Source organism: Schistocerca serialis, chromosome 8 (genome assembly GCF_023864345.2).
Source record: "Schistocerca serialis cubense isolate TAMUIC-IGC-003099 chromosome 8, iqSchSeri2.2, whole genome shotgun sequence".
Classification (NCBI taxonomy): domain Eukaryota; kingdom Metazoa; phylum Arthropoda; class Insecta; order Orthoptera; family Acrididae; genus Schistocerca; species Schistocerca serialis.
In genome coordinates, this window is record NC_064645.1 from 55,622,315 (window position 1) to 55,638,061 (window position 15,747).

The following is a 15,747-nucleotide window of genomic DNA, read 5'->3' on the forward strand; positions in this document are numbered from 1 at the left end:
TAAAATGGAGACACTACAGTTGACGGCCTATTATAAAGTGTAGTGAGAATCAGGTGATTGTGTGCTGTTGGACCAACAATGAAGTGATGTACTGATAAATTTAAATACCATCTTTTTGTTTCAAATCAAATGAAAAAGTGCAATGGGAGTCCATCACTAGCACTGCCATAAACTGCCACCATAGTTCACCTCTGCTAAATAATATACAAATATGTTTCTCAAAATTCCTGCAGCATTTGAACATGCTGTGAGTATGTTGGCACATAAACTGTTCTGGCATACTTACATTGCTGTGTCAGTCTACTAGAGCCAAAGTATTTTTGTTGTTTGTTCCTCTCAATCAGTGGTGGTCCCTGCTGCCTACTATAGGACCATTCATGGTGAATAGTATGTTGTAGGACTTTTAAAAATATTGTCATACAATTCTGACATAAAATATTTGGTAAGTAATTATTATTATATGCCTTTACTTGCAGTTGCTCTGCTTTATAAATTTTATAAAAGTAACAATATTATGAAATTATTGTGGAACTGCTGGACAGTTAGAAAATTTTGCTGATAACAGAGATACAAAAAGGGGAGGAGTAAGGAAAAATGTTGGCTACCCCTGCTCTACATCATACTTGCTGCATCTTGTCTGGTCACTTTTCTCATTAGCTGAATTGTATCTTATGAGGTCATATATAAAGCCATGCATCTGTTTCCCATTATGAAAATAGTCTGTTGTTTTTATGTAATTTTTCTTTTCTCGTGCTTCAGATTTATTCTCCTCGTGAAGAAAGGATATCGGGACACACCATATCACAACTGGATGCATGCATTCTCTGTGGCCCATTTTGCCTTCCTTTTGGTTAAAAATCTTGACCTAATAAATAAATCGTATATAACGTAAGTTCTTATATTTGTATGATTTCCTGAAATAGTGAAGAATCTTAGACTTTGTCATTACATGTGTAATTATTTCATTTCCTCAACATTTAGGGCATTGGAAGGACTAGCGTTCATTATATCATGCTTGTGTCACGATTTAGACCATCGCGGAACAAACAATTCCTTTCAGACAGAATCTGGAACAGTCTTAGCAAGTCTGTACAGTTCTGAAGGATCTGTTATGGAGGTGAGAATTAAGAGTTTCATCCACTGGACTTAACATGTAGTGTATGTCACAGTGATGCTAAATTGAAAACTATTACCTTTTTCCTTAAAGTACTCATTTGGTGACTTAGTTTTATTATTTTCATTAATTTTGTCTCCCTGCTGCCTTTTGTTTAGAGACACCATCTGGCACAGACTCTGTGCATACTAAATACAGATGACTGTAACGTACTAGATGGCCTTGACAGAAATGAATACACTACGTGTTTGGACATTATACGGGACATAATATTAGGTAAGACATATAAGAAGACATCATGTGTATTTATATCACCTGCTTTAAAAAAGAGAAAGTTGAGATTGAAAAGAAAGTAAAAGTTTCAAGATACGAAAAAAAGAGCCCTATTAGCCTTTAGCAAACATACAATAGGATGAGTTTAAATTCTCAGAAGTCACAGTTAATGTCAATTTTCAAAGGCAGAGGTTAATGTGGTGCCGGAGAAGTAACTAAATGTTTTGAAACTCTGTCAGTATGTTTGTGGTCTTTATTTTCAATGTATTAGGTTGGTGCATAAGTTCATAGCATTTTTTCTTTGCTTGTTGCTATTGTGATTTCTGTGGGTTTATTTATTGATTGTCGTTTTGTATTTGTAGGTTACTGGTGCTGTTTAAGTTTACGTATTGTCATTTTTTATCTGGAGATAGTGAGTGGAGCTGTGGGTACTAGAAAATTGAGTAGAAATGGAGAAATTGGAACATTTCCGACATATTCTTCTGTTTGAGTTCAGTAGAGGGGTGGCAGCAATGGAGGCAACCAGAAACATTTGTGCCATGTATGGGGATAATTCCATTGGACAGAGCATGGCAAGAAAATGGTTTTCTCGTTTTAAGGAGCATCAGTTTGACATCAGTGACTCTTCACATCCAGGAAGACCTTCGGGGGGTGGATGAAGATATTTGAACACATTAATGCAGAATGATACTGTGCTTGATAACTGGCAATTGTAATAAACTATGTTCATTCCACCATTGCGTGACATTTGTATGCAGGGGGAAGATTCACAAATCGGGTGTGTGGGTACCGTGTGCTCTAAACTAAAATCACAAAAATTAGCGGGTAGCCATATCTGCACCACTGCTTGCTTGTCATCAAATGGTTCATGAGCAGCACCGAACATTCTTATCCTGTATCATTACTGGTGACAAGAAATGGTGTCTGTCTGCTAACTTAAGGAAAAGAAAGGGATGATTGAGTCCAGGCAAAGCAGCAACTCCCCATACAAAGACTTGCATGCATCTGCAAAAGATAATGTTACGCATCTGATGGAACAGCAACAGTGTGGTATACCACAAATTGCTTCTCTGAGTCGTAACCATCACTGCTGACATTTATTGTCAACAACTGAGACATCTTGCAGATGCAGTCCGAGAAGAATGACCAGGAAGACTGCGTGAAGTAATGCCGCTCCCCAATAATGCCCGCACACATTCTGCTAGGCTGACAGAAGACATTATACAGGAGTTGGGCTGAGAAGACATTCTGCACTCACCTCATTCACCTGATCTAGTGCCCTCAGATGTTCACATTTTACTCTGTCTACTGAACAACCTTCAGTGGACTTCCTTTCTGGACGAAAGTGTGCTCCAAACATGGCTTGACGAGTTCTTCACCTGAAAATCACATTGTTTCTACACTTGAGGAATCAAAGAGTTACCCCAGCATTGGCAGACTGTTGTAAATAGTGAAGGAGAATATATTATTGATGACTAAAGTCTCTGTTGATGTGTATCTGTTGGGTTTATTAAACTTGTGGAAAAACACTACAAACTTAAGCACCATCCTAATAAGTAATATTTTTATATAATTAATTATTCACTACAATGAAGCACAGTGACATATTCTCGTTATCCTTTAATGTATAGTAATATCATTTACATCAAATTCAAATATATAAATTGTGTTCAGTTTTTAAAAAGATACCGAGGTATAGAAATACAAGTAATGTAACACACAGTTGAACTAGTCCATATGCTGAACTAGTACCTTTTCTTTATAGTATGTATGCATGCGCAGACCATGTGCTAAGCAACCTTTTTGGAACACATATACAGTTCGTATATGAATTGCTTTAGTAATGTGATTCTTCAGCTTTTTTAGAATATGCAGTTTTTCATAAGCACAATTTGTTTGAAACACCGCCACGAGAAGAAATTTAGAGTGATAAGCAATAGTCATTTGGATAAAATTTTGGTATCAAAGGAAATCCTCCACATCATCACTGTTGAATCTGGGAAGTTTTAAGCTGCATCCTTAATAAAACTAGCAGTGACATCAGGCTCCATCAATGCAATAAATGGTTAACAGAGTTTTAGATTATGTACCGTTTTACAGAGCCTTCATGTGGTCTTGGCTCGATTATTGGTGCACAATGTATGGATCTGCAAGACCCTCTCGTTTACAGATGTTAGACATGGTGTGATATGAGGGCGTAGGCTTTCCACTGGGGCAAGAGCTTAGACATTACGCTGGGGCCTTTTAAACTGGCGCCATATTGAGCCTCTGTGCCGAGAATGCTGAGCCACCACTTCACATCAGGCAGTGACTCCTCATGATGCGACAGGAATATAAAACACTGTCCATGCCCTACATGCCAGCATACCATACCATTGCTGGGCCTCCAATAGAAAGGCTTTCCCATAATTACCAATGAGCAATGAGGTGCTATAGGATTTGGGCAAATTATCACCTTTTGGAGATGGGTGTGGCTGGTTGAAAGTTTTATGTAAAGGCTGGAGCAGGTCTCCACCTTCACTCCTACAGAGGCCCAGTATTATTTGACACTTGGCGAATTATAAGAAAGTTTTCACACCAGATATTATATTTCAATCTCAGTTTAACACTTTAGATATGTATCACAGTTTTAAACTTGTTTACACTGATGGCTCCAAATAAATGGACTCCCTATGCTGTTAAGTGGCGTTCCCCAACCTAGCTGAGCTGCCTAGGGGGCCTGCAGGGAACGCAGATGTGCTATTCTCCTGCTGGATGTCATTTTGTCGGTGAGTCAGAGAAAAATGCTGTTGTGGGAAGAAGAATGGCTGGCAGTGACAGTAAGCTGCAGTTGGTGGAGCCAACTATACTGCCACGCCATTCCTCGCGCCAGTCGCTCTGGCAGCATGAAATGGTCCTGACCCGCCTCTGAATTGAGCACTATCTCCCTCACACATCACACATGGCTTCCTGCCACGCCAAGCAAGACGGAACACCCCCCACCCCCCAGTCTGTGATGCTTGTGGTGTGTAAAGCACTGAATGCCTCCTCCCCCCGCCCCCTCAACCTCAAGTGCACACGCACACACTGTTTTATCTGTTAAATTATTGTTATTATTCAATCTTTTGTTTCAGTGCCACCCTTTTTTATTATCATATTCTCTTACACTTTCTTTCAATACCTGTACCATCTTTCCACTTGAGTGAACAGGTTACAAGAACACAAATTTGTGCTTCCTTATTCTTTCAAATTCCATCCTTGTTTGCAGGAGTACCCTTATCCTCAAAAACACCACTGGTGTCTAGTACAGCTATCATGAGCAATCATCTGGGCTGAGGAGAGTGATTGCAGGAAGCACAGGAAAGGGAAAAATGATGGATGTGTGCATAGTGCAAGGAAGAGGAAGAGGAGGAGGAGAAAATCGGAAAAAGAAGAAGGAGCAGAGGGAAAAGAAGATGAAATAAAATCTAATTCAAAGTAAATAAGGGGAGGACAGGAAGATTTGGAAGATATGAAATCAGCTAAGGAAGGGATAGAATAGGCACAGAAAAGAATGGAGGAGCAGGGACTGGAGAGCTGTAAGGGGACAGAGGCAGGAGGTGGTCAGGTACGAGCGGGCTTGCACTTGCAGGAAAATAAAATGTGCTGGAGGGACAACCACCATTTTCAAGTGATGTGGAAAGGAGAGGGTATAATTAATTATGTAGCAATGGAAATCACATTTGTCGTGCTATGCAGCATGTGAGCATCCCCTTGCGAAACCTAATCAAGCAGCTGCTTTCATGTTTTATGAGCCCATTTTACTCTCAGAATTACACTGTAATGGTGGATAGTGGTCTAGTCTGTGTGTCTCTAATTTACTATCTTCCGAAACTCCTAAATATCCATGTTAGTCCAGAGATGAGACTGAATGTATAACCAAAAAAATGGTTTCTCCAACAAACATGTTTTTAATGAAAACTATTTGCCAAATTTACGAAATATGCTACATGTCACATTTGAAAGCCCACTGCATTACTCACACGTAACTCAGCAGAAACTGGCAGTTTATTTACAAAACTACACTTATAACACACTGTATTTTGTACTAATTTCTTTCTTTTGGGAAATAATCACCCAACTGCTTTTTGTTTGTGGTTTTCATTCAGTTTTGTCTGACAAGGATTCTTATTTTCTGCAGTCAAAATATTGGTGTAGTCAAATAAATATTGTCCTCTGTACTCTAATAACAGATAAACATGTTTCAGAGCCTCAGTCTTCTCAATAAAATGTGAGTTACGTGTATGATAATATATTCTGTGCAAAAGTATTTGACGTAATTATAACAGAAGACTTCATGTTTCATTTTTTACTTTTTTAAAAAATTGCCGAACTGTGTGCGGAAATCCACAAACTGGATAATGCACACCTAGATTGTAAGGACCAAAAGTCAAAGGAGAATTGTATCATTTAAAGATGTGTCATTTGTGACACCTGAATATTGCAGGCAGATGCGGAATATAGTGTGACTGCAATCTGTTGCAGACATTTGTATTGTGAACATGGCGGCGCATGGCACATCAGAAGTTAACCAGCTTTGAATGCAGGATGGTAATTTCTGCAAGACGCATGGATCGTAACGTATCTGTGATTACATAAGAACTCAGGTTGCCGAACCAAAATGTCTAATATGGACCTTCACTGTTGCAGAGACACAGGATGACCCCAAGTGTCTCATAAAGGGATGATGGCACATTGCCTCCACATAGCTATATGAGGTGAAGTACCAGGAGTAGAAGTATGAACCCAGAATTCAGTTGCAACAGTTACACGTCTGTTGTTTGAAACTGATGAACGATATTTTATTCAAAATAATCTTAATCGATTTTTATACATTCCTCTTGCCTCTCTGGCAGGATATGAATGCCACACCAAAAAAAAAAATTTCTTCTTTTTAAGTGAACCAATCAGTGAGCTATATTCATACATTTTCATGTGAATTGAAGTGTTGTTCAGTGAGAGTGTGTCCCAGTGATGCAAATAGATGATAATCAGATGGAACCAAATCTGGAGAATAAGCCACATGCCCTAGTATTTCCCAAATGCATGCCTCGATTGTTTCCCTGATCCATTTTGCTGTGTGTGATGGAGTAGTATCATGGAGCAATACGACTTTGCGTTGCCTTTTTTCCATATTCTGGTCTTTTTCACGTAATGCTCAATTTAAATTGATCATTTGCTGTTGGTAGCGATCAGTGTTAACGGTTCCACCAGGTTTTAGCAGCTCATAATAGATGACACCCTTCTGATCTGACCAAACACAGAGCATTCTCTTCTTTACAAAGTGATTTGGTCTTGCAGTGGATGTCGTGGTTTTCCTGGATTCACCCATGATTTACCATGCTTAGGATTCTCAAAATATATCCATTTTCCATCACCTGTCACTGTTCAATGGAGAAATGACTTTCTTTTGTACCAGTCGAGCAGCATTTCACAAGTGGTCTTTCAATTTGCTTGCTGTCTTTCATTCAGTTGATACAGAACCCATTTTCCCACTTCCTGCACCTTTCCAATAGCTTTCAACCGAAGAGAAATGGCTTTCTGTGTCACATTCAATTGTTTTGCAAGTTCCTGTTGAGTTTGAGTATCACCCACATCCAATATGGCCTGCAATTCGTTGTCCTCAAACTTTTTCGGTGGTTTCCTGTCCTCATCATTACTTTTGTCAAAATCACCACTTTTCAATTTTTGAACCACTCGAAATACTGTGTTTTCCCAAGAGCATGTTTGCCGAAAGCTTCAACACACATTTGATGCGATTCTGCAACAGTTTTCTTCAAATGATAACAGGAAACCATTGCTCCGCACAATGTATTTCACAGGCACGAAACTCAACATATTACGGGTTTGAAACAGACACTGATAGACAGAACTTGGGTTACTGAGTGTTGACATTCATCATCAGCCGTTACAGGAAGCAGATGGCGCTGGGGCCACGGTCTCACAGGCCCTACACTGACTGCTAGCACCATCTATATGGAAATTCCAGTTTCACACTTCTACACATGGTAGGGACCTGCTGCGGGTCAGATTGCTGGTGATTTGAATGTAGTGACAGGGAACCATTTCTGCCAGGACTGTATGGTGATAAATGCACTGTATATGCCCCAGTAGCTGATGACTGACTCTTTTCCAGTGCTTTCCCATGAGACATTTGGCCACTTAGTGTATATTAATCCAAAGTTTGGAATTAGCACCACAAACTCAACTTCTTATTACATGTTCTTTATTTCAGCCACAGATTTGGCTCATCACTTGAGAGTATTGAAGGAGCAAAGAGTAATGGTGTCCAATGGGTTTGACAAATCAAATGACAGACATCGGAAACTGCTGTTATTTTTGCTGATGACAGCTGCAGACCTGAGTGATCAAACTAAGGACTGGCAGGTCTCCAGACAGATAGCTGTGAGTATATGGCAGTAGGTGAAGTATTGGTTAATTAAAAATGTATGCTTATTGCCGTCATTATAGATGTAATTCATGATGAACATTAACCAGTACACAATTATAAATTGCTCAGACACAAGCAGCACACCTTCTCTCATTCTATATTATCAAGTAGCGCCTTTATGAGAAGAGACAGCAGAAATCATCTTTCACATTGAAAATGATACTGAAGTGTGCCCTTTGCGTATTAGAATGGATCTCCTAGAAACGACCTGTTAATACTTTCAGAAACCAGACAACAGGTTGCATAGAGCAACCTGCTTGATGTAGATTTACACTGAAAATAATTATTTGTGAACAACTACACAAAGACACGAGGAACTATTGTAGTAAAAGGATAAACTTGTAACAAAAAGTAACAATTACCACTGAATTCCAGAAAGGTACCACAACTTCTAGAATTATGAAGTTTAGAGACTTTCCTCTCTATCTGTACAACTATTAGGAATATAGCAATGTAATGCTATAAAGATCATGTGCTATCTTAATAAGTTTCATCCAACTCTCTTGGTCTACAGCCTCCTCCTTCCATTTTTTCTGATGTGTAGCTAGTTTAGGGCCATTTCCAACTTTTCAGCCTAAATAATCGTGGTCACTTAACACTTTTTCCCTCCTCGATGGATCTACAGGCTTCTCATTATTTTCTCTATTGAATGCCTAACCATCTCGTCATATTCTCCATTGTGCAGTGTCTTCTCTCTCCTCCATGTTAAACAAGACCAATGATTTGCCTCATCGTCCTTCTAAATAGAGTTTAGTGAGTGATGTTGTTGTAGACCATGAACTTTGACAGGCATAGCCCATATCAATTCAGGCAGGCTGGGAAAAATCTTACCTTCATAGTCTCGGATGTTATTGAATTTAGCATATGTTAAAATGAAGGACTTAGTAAGGAACACACATTTTTTTGTTTCTTCAAAAAAATTTCTGCTCCGAGATACAGCCCTCCAAAGATGAGACTGCACATACCATTTTAAAGATCCGAATTTTTGAAAATTTTTTAAAATGCCCTATCTCTAGATATTTTGTTGGTTTTTTTATTTGAAAAATAATTGCTTTATGATTACAAAGAAATCCTCCGTTTGGATTTATCTGTCAAAGTTCTTTTGCTATAGTGTTCTGAACTTTTTTTATAATTTATGGACTTTTTTTTTTTTTTTCAGAATGCCAATCCATAAAATTTTGATTTTTTTTTTTTCTGTTGGTTAGTACCATACAGTTCTAGATTCCCTGAAAAGGAGAGTTTCTACTTTTAGGTTGAACAGGTTTTATAAACAATTGAAATTTTTGCCATACATAAAACCTGTTTTATTACCACATTATCATATAACAGGCTCATAAAAATCAAAACCTAGCCTTATTTAATATAATTTTAGTTTTGCAAGATGAGTAAGAGACTCATTTTTCAAGCATTTTAAATGGTTACAAAATGTATGTGAAAGGTCCAAAGACTTAAATGTTTCAATTTATACAACTTCTGTGCACTCTGTTTTGTACTGAAATTAGCCAGTCAATGAACTAATAATGTGTTCCATTGCTTCAGTATCTTCCTTTGATATAGAGTGATGCCTTCCTGTTGAACCAATAGGAACTGTAGTACTTAAAATCTTCAAAACATTGTGAACAGAAAATGAGTGCTGATGGTGTTGTTGCTGTCCTTCAGTTGGAAACCTATATCCAGCAGCTGGTCCATGTGGTAGCATAAAGTTCACTACAGTTTCGTTTAACTCATAATTAATGTCTATACACTCTGCAATCCACCAGTCACAGGCATACACACATACCACAAACATCCCCCTTCTCAGGTTGTGAATCTGGATATTATTCTACTGTTTCTGAGGTGTTGGCCAAACGAACATAATTTCTTTTCTTGCTCTTTAAAGTGCGTGCAATATGAATTTGCTCATCACTTTGAGTCCAAAAGTGTGTCTTCTGAATTCCTTTCACAGGAGTAGTTTGTTTGGATCATTATTCTTTTTTCTGCTCATGGAATTCTTCGATTTCCTCTTTGGACAAAAGAATGAGGGCTGTGGATGTGTAAGATTTCACGACTCTTGTAAAATCCTCAGCCTTCTGAATTGCAGCTGTATTTGGCCTGGAAAGATTATGGTTTGTAGCACGGTGCTTCAGCAGGTCTCCTACACCATCACAAGGCCCCTTCCCATGACCAGTAGCACTGTATACCCAGTCAATTGGAACAAGCAACTTACTCAATTCAAACAGCTGGTGACTAGGAGCACCATCAGAAATGATGATGATCTTCTCTGCCCTTATTTGCAGTTGAAGAATTTTGTGCATTGCTAGCAAAGCATGTGCTGAGTTATGTCCTGTGTCATCACTTATAATTGCAACACTTGTGGTCTTGGGTTGAAAATTTTGTGGCGGCGTTCGTAGCTACAAACAGTTCGCTGTAGAAATGGCTTACGAAGTCACCGCCACACTTTTAATAGCGGGCCGACCGGTCTGCTGGAACAGTGAACAGAAGATGAAAACCCAAACACTCTGATTAAATAAAAGTCGGTACTTATCTTTATTAACGAAGATACAGAAACACAGTAGTGAACTCTGTGTCTACAGAGATCTGTCTAGTTCGAGTCGGAGCGGCTAGGTCAGCGTCGGCTGACGGCAAACAACAACTTTGCTGCGATGAACACACAACTGACTAGCAAGTACACAATTCGGTGGCGAGTATCCAACTGAGCGGCGAATACAGAACTGTCCTAGCGCTCGCGACTCCAACGCTTAAGAAACCAGAAGCCAGCGGTGGCGCGCGCAGACTTGCGGCGATTTCCTGTCTCGCTGGCGCTGCTTATGTGGACGGCGTCCGAACTTTGATGCTGCCAACCTTTTGGCAGCGGGCCCGGGTGGCATTACTGGCTAGGATATAACACTCCTCCCCCCCAAATCGCCGCACCGTCGTTGAATAATGACGTGGCGAGCGTCGACGGCGGGGGAGGGGTCCGGCCGCAGGCGTAGCAGAAGAGACTGGGGCGGAGACTGTTGTCGGTGGCAGTCCCCGGTCCGCACCCCAGCAATGGCTGTGCGGGGCCTCGGGAAACACCAACTGAAAACCGAGGTCAGGGTGCACGACTGTGACCACGGGCGCAGCTTCTGGTACTGGACGCGACGGGGCGTCGGGACCCACGAAGAGAGGCAGCGTCTCCGGACGCTGCGTCGACGGCTGCTGAGTGGGTGCCGGACAAGGCGCTGCGGTGTCAGACTCCTTGGGGGTGCCTAAGGAAAGCGGCTGCAGGACAGGCTGCACAGCCACCGCTTGGGATGGCGGCCCGGCTGAGGGGTCGACGTCCATCAGCTCCGAAGGCAGTGGCGACTGAAGAGGGACCGCAGGCGCCGGAGTGACCACCTGGGGCGCTCCCGGATGAAGCTGCGCGGGAGGCATCAACGGGACGGGCTGTCGGCGTGGTTGCGGCGACGGCTGCTGCTGCTGCCCTGGTGGCGGCAGCAAAGTCGAAAGGCGCGGCTGGAACCCGCCGCGGACCAAATCTGTGGACAAAGAACGAGCGGCAGAATCCGGGCGGCCAGCGCGGCGCAACTGGTTCTGATGCCTCCTGTGCACCCCAGTAGCACCTTGAACAGTATAAAAACCGCGACCCTGGATACTTATCACGGTACCACGTTCCCAACGACGGCGACCGTGATAAACTCTGAAAAAAGCGGCGTCGTTGCGCTGAAAACGCGTGCGATGCTCAGAAGCAGCGGGTCAATCCGGGGGGTGCAACAACCGTAGTAGGGTGCGATGACGACGGCCGTGGAGAAGCTCCGCAGGCGAAGGGCCGTCGCGTGGCGTGGTCCGGTACGACGACAGGAACGTGATGAGGGCCTGCTGACGAGAGTGCGTAGCACGAAGGCGGTCCATATGATCCTTGAATGTGCGTACAAAACGTTCCGCTGCACCATTCGATTGAGGGTGGAACGGCGGAGTAAGAACATGGCGAATGCCATTGGCAGAACAAAAACTTTCAAATTCAGCAGAGGTAAATTGTGGACCATTGTCAGACACTAAACCTTCTGTAAGACCCTCAATACAAAAAATTGAAGTCAACGCCTGTATAGTTTGTGCAGACGTTGTAGACTGCATGGGCACAACAAACGGAAAATTACTGAATGCATCTATCACGATGAGCCAACGAGAATTCCAATATGGACCAGCGAAATCAATATGTACTCGCTGCCAGGGACCGGCAGGGCGTGCCCACTCAAAATAGCGTTGTGGCGGAGCAGCTTGGTGTTCGGCACACGTCGAACAATCTGTAGACATCTGCGTAATCTGCTTATCAATGCCGATCCATGTACAATGACGGCGGGCAAGCTGCTTGGTGCGGACCACTCCCCAATGACCTTGATGCAATAAGTCGAGGGCCTTGGATTGGAGCACTTGGGGAACCACGACACGAAGCTGGTCATTCTCGGTGCGTAACAGCAAAACTCCGTGCGAAACAGACAACAGATGACGTTGCGGATAATAGCGACGAACCACAGGATCCGATATGTCCTTTGCCTTGGACGGCCAACCACGTTGAACAAAACGTAATAGTAAACTCAGATGAGGATCCGTAGCTGTCTCACGTGCCACCTGACGATAATCAATCGGAAAATCCCGGAGGGATTGATGCTCATCGGCGTCAATCTGATGGCAAGAGTCGTCAGAGGAATCGAAGACATCATCCGCAGCAATCGGCAATCTAGAAAGCGCGTCAGCGTTTGCATGCTGAGCTGTAGGGCGATACAGTATCTCATACTGGTATTGTGATAACAAAAGAGCCCAACGTTGTAGTCTCTGAGCCGTCCGCTGAGGAACTGGTTTAGATGGATGAAACAGTGACGTCAGGGGCTTGTGATCTGTTACTAAATAGAATGGTCTACCATAGAGGTAGTGATGGAATTTTGTGACACCGAACACAATAGCCAACACTTCCTTGTCCAATTGGCTATAATTACACTGAGCTTTGTTTAGCAATTTAGATGCGAACGCAATAGGACGTTCGGTGTTACCGACTCGGTGAGACAACACAGCACCGAGGCTGAAAGAAGAGGCATCACAAGCTAACACCAGAGGCTTGTTAGGGTCGTAATGGACCAGACAACGATCATGCAATAAAGCCTCTTTAAGCTGCTGAAAGGCTGATTGGCAATCAGCTGAACACACAAACGGAACATTCTTACGGCGGAGACGATGCAACGGTGCAGCAATCTGTGATGCATTAGGTATAAACCTAATATAATACGTCAATTTGCCAAGAACTGCTTGCAATTCATGCAGATTGCGAGGGGCGGGCAAATCACGAATAGCTGCTAAATGTGACTGGGAGGGATGAATGCCTTGAGCATTAATGACATGTCCCAGATACTCCATCTCCATAAGGAAAAATGAACATTTATCGATGTTGCAATGTAGGCCTGCCTGAGACGACACTTTAAACAAACACTCCAAATTACGGAAATGTTCAGCAGGCTTCCGACCGGACACAACAATATCGTCTAAATAGTTGCAACACGATGGCACATTAGCCAGAAGTTGTGACAAAAAACGCTGAAAAACAGCTGGAGCTGACGCACAACCAAAAGGCAAACGCAGAAAACGGAACAACCCCAACGACGTGTTTATGACAAAATACTGTTCTGATTGCTCGTCGAGGGGCAATTGCAAATATGCTTCACGGAGATCAATTTTGGAAAAGAAACGAGCTTCCCCTAACTTATCCATCAGCTCGTCCGGTCTAGGCAAAGGAAAAGAATCAATGACAGTCTGAGGATTAACTGTCGACTTAAAATCAGCACACAAACGTAACTTGCCAGACGGTTTCTTTATAATAACTAAGGGAGAAGCCCACTGGCTCGCTGAAACGGGTTGAATAACACCGTTGTTTTGCCAACGACGAAGTTCATCTGCTACAGGTGCCCGGAGGGCGTGAGGCACTGGACGAGCACGACAAAATCGAGGCTGAGCATTATCTTTTAACGTAATATGAGCGGCAAAGTTCGCAGCACAACCTAGTTCGTCTTTAAATATGTCACTGTATCTTTTACACAAATCAGTTATGCTGTCTTGAGGAACAACAACAGAATTAATTTGCAACACATTGTCTTGGATAGACAGGCCAAACAAGTCAAAACAGTCTAATCTGAAAATGTTTACACTGTCTGTAGCGCGGAGCACTGTGAATGAAACTGTTTTTGTATTGCCACGGAATGTGGCTGGCACGTTACATACACCTAACACAGGAATTTGTTCTCCACTATAAGTAGCCAAAGAATGTTTTGCCGCTGAAAGTTTAGGGCGGCCGATAGCCGCATACGTAGCACTATTTATGAGAGTCACAGACGCACCAGTGTCTAATTGAAAATTGAAGGTCTTATCCTGGATGCGTAGCTTCACAAATAGTTTATTACACTGTCTCTGGATCGGTGCAGTGGAGGCGGAAGACACAAAATCAGCGCGTTTAGAGCGTGTCCGCTGCTTACGACAACTCGTGGGTAGGCCGGGTGGAACAACAACTCCCACTTCACTTGCAGTCTGTACATTACTTTTTACAGCGGTTGAATTACGCTTGGGTCGCATAGCAGAGGGCTGGGTGGGTGGCTTATTGCGAACAAGTTTATTACCCACACGAACCGTAGAAGAGTCTTTAAACGCGACCTTCTGGGTGGGCTGGCTTTGAAGAACATGAATATCCATGGGCTGGGCAGCACTAGAATTGTTCTTGCGTTTACGCAAACAAACAGTCTGGATGTGTCCTTTCCTTTGACAAAAGTGACAAACCGCGTTTCTCAACGGGCAACGTTCACGAGGATGAGCAAGAACACACTTAGGGCAAGACTTAACTCTATCATTTTGCACACGCGGCTGACGAATGTGTTTAACGTGACGCGGCCGGCTAGTGTTTACAGTCTGACTCTGCCGGTGGGGCCGCGGGCGTGACATAACTTGCTTAGCACAGGCAATTTGAGAAATACATGGCTGATCTAACTCACACTCAGCATAGTCAAAAGTATCTTGGGCTTCAATGATGTTCATCACAGTCTCTAATGACGGGTCAGGCAACTTTAAGATAGCAGCACGAATACGAGAATCTGCAATGTTTTGAGTAATAGCGTCTCGTAACATGACATCACTGTAGGAAGCTCCACACACACAATTAAACCGGCACTGACGGGTGAGGCCTCGTAAATCTGTTAACCACTGTTTATTAGATTGATGTGGCAGTTTCTTTAATCTGAAGAACTTGAATCTGGCTGCTGCCACATGAACTCGCGACTCGAAATACTCAGCAAGCTTGTTAACAACAATGTCATAGTCTAAAGCTTCTGGCTTGGATTCCGGGAACAACTTACAAAGTAGTCGATAGACTTCCACGCCTGCCGTGGAAATTAAATAAAGCTGCCGCTCAGTACCTGTGATTTTGTAGACTGTCATGTGCGCCTGCAACTGCGCGAAATATTCTCGCCATTCTTCTCTTGATGCATCAAAAGCACGGAAAGGTGGTGCTGCCTGTGCTTGTTCCTTTTGTGTTGGAGGATTAGCCGCTTGTTTCGCGATTGCTTCCACCAGACTTTGTATTTGCTGACTCTGTAACAAGATCAACTGTTGTAAGTCGGCAGACATAGTGAACACAAATTAAACCAGCCCCCAAAATTTTATCGCTATAATTAGTATAACCAGAAACAAGTTGAACCAGCCCTGCACACGAGTTCGGAAGCCCTCATCGCCGGTTTTGTGGCGGCATTCGTAGCGACAAACAATTCGCTGTAGAAACGGCTTACGAAGTCACCGCCACACTTTTAATAGCGGGCCGACCGGTCCGCTGGAACAGTGAACAGAAGATGAAAACCCAAACACTCTGATTAAATAAAAGTCGGTACTTATCTTTATTAAC

The 15,747-nt window shown here is 42.6% G+C and overlaps 1 protein-coding gene across 1 annotated transcript in view; it reads left to right on the plus strand.

Annotated features, from left to right (window-relative positions):
• LOC126416665 (cGMP-dependent 3',5'-cyclic phosphodiesterase-like) overlaps window positions 1-15,747 on the plus strand; it is a 263,554-nt gene that overhangs the window by 194,607 nt on the left and 53,200 nt on the right. The window contains exons 9-12 of the mRNA XM_050084464.1: window positions 760-888; window positions 982-1,117; window positions 1,273-1,390; window positions 7,641-7,810. Of these exons, the coding sequence (XP_049940421.1) occupies window positions 760-888; window positions 982-1,117; window positions 1,273-1,390; window positions 7,641-7,810 (553 nt within the window). The remainder of the gene's footprint in view (window positions 1-759; window positions 889-981; window positions 1,118-1,272; window positions 1,391-7,640; window positions 7,811-15,747) is intronic.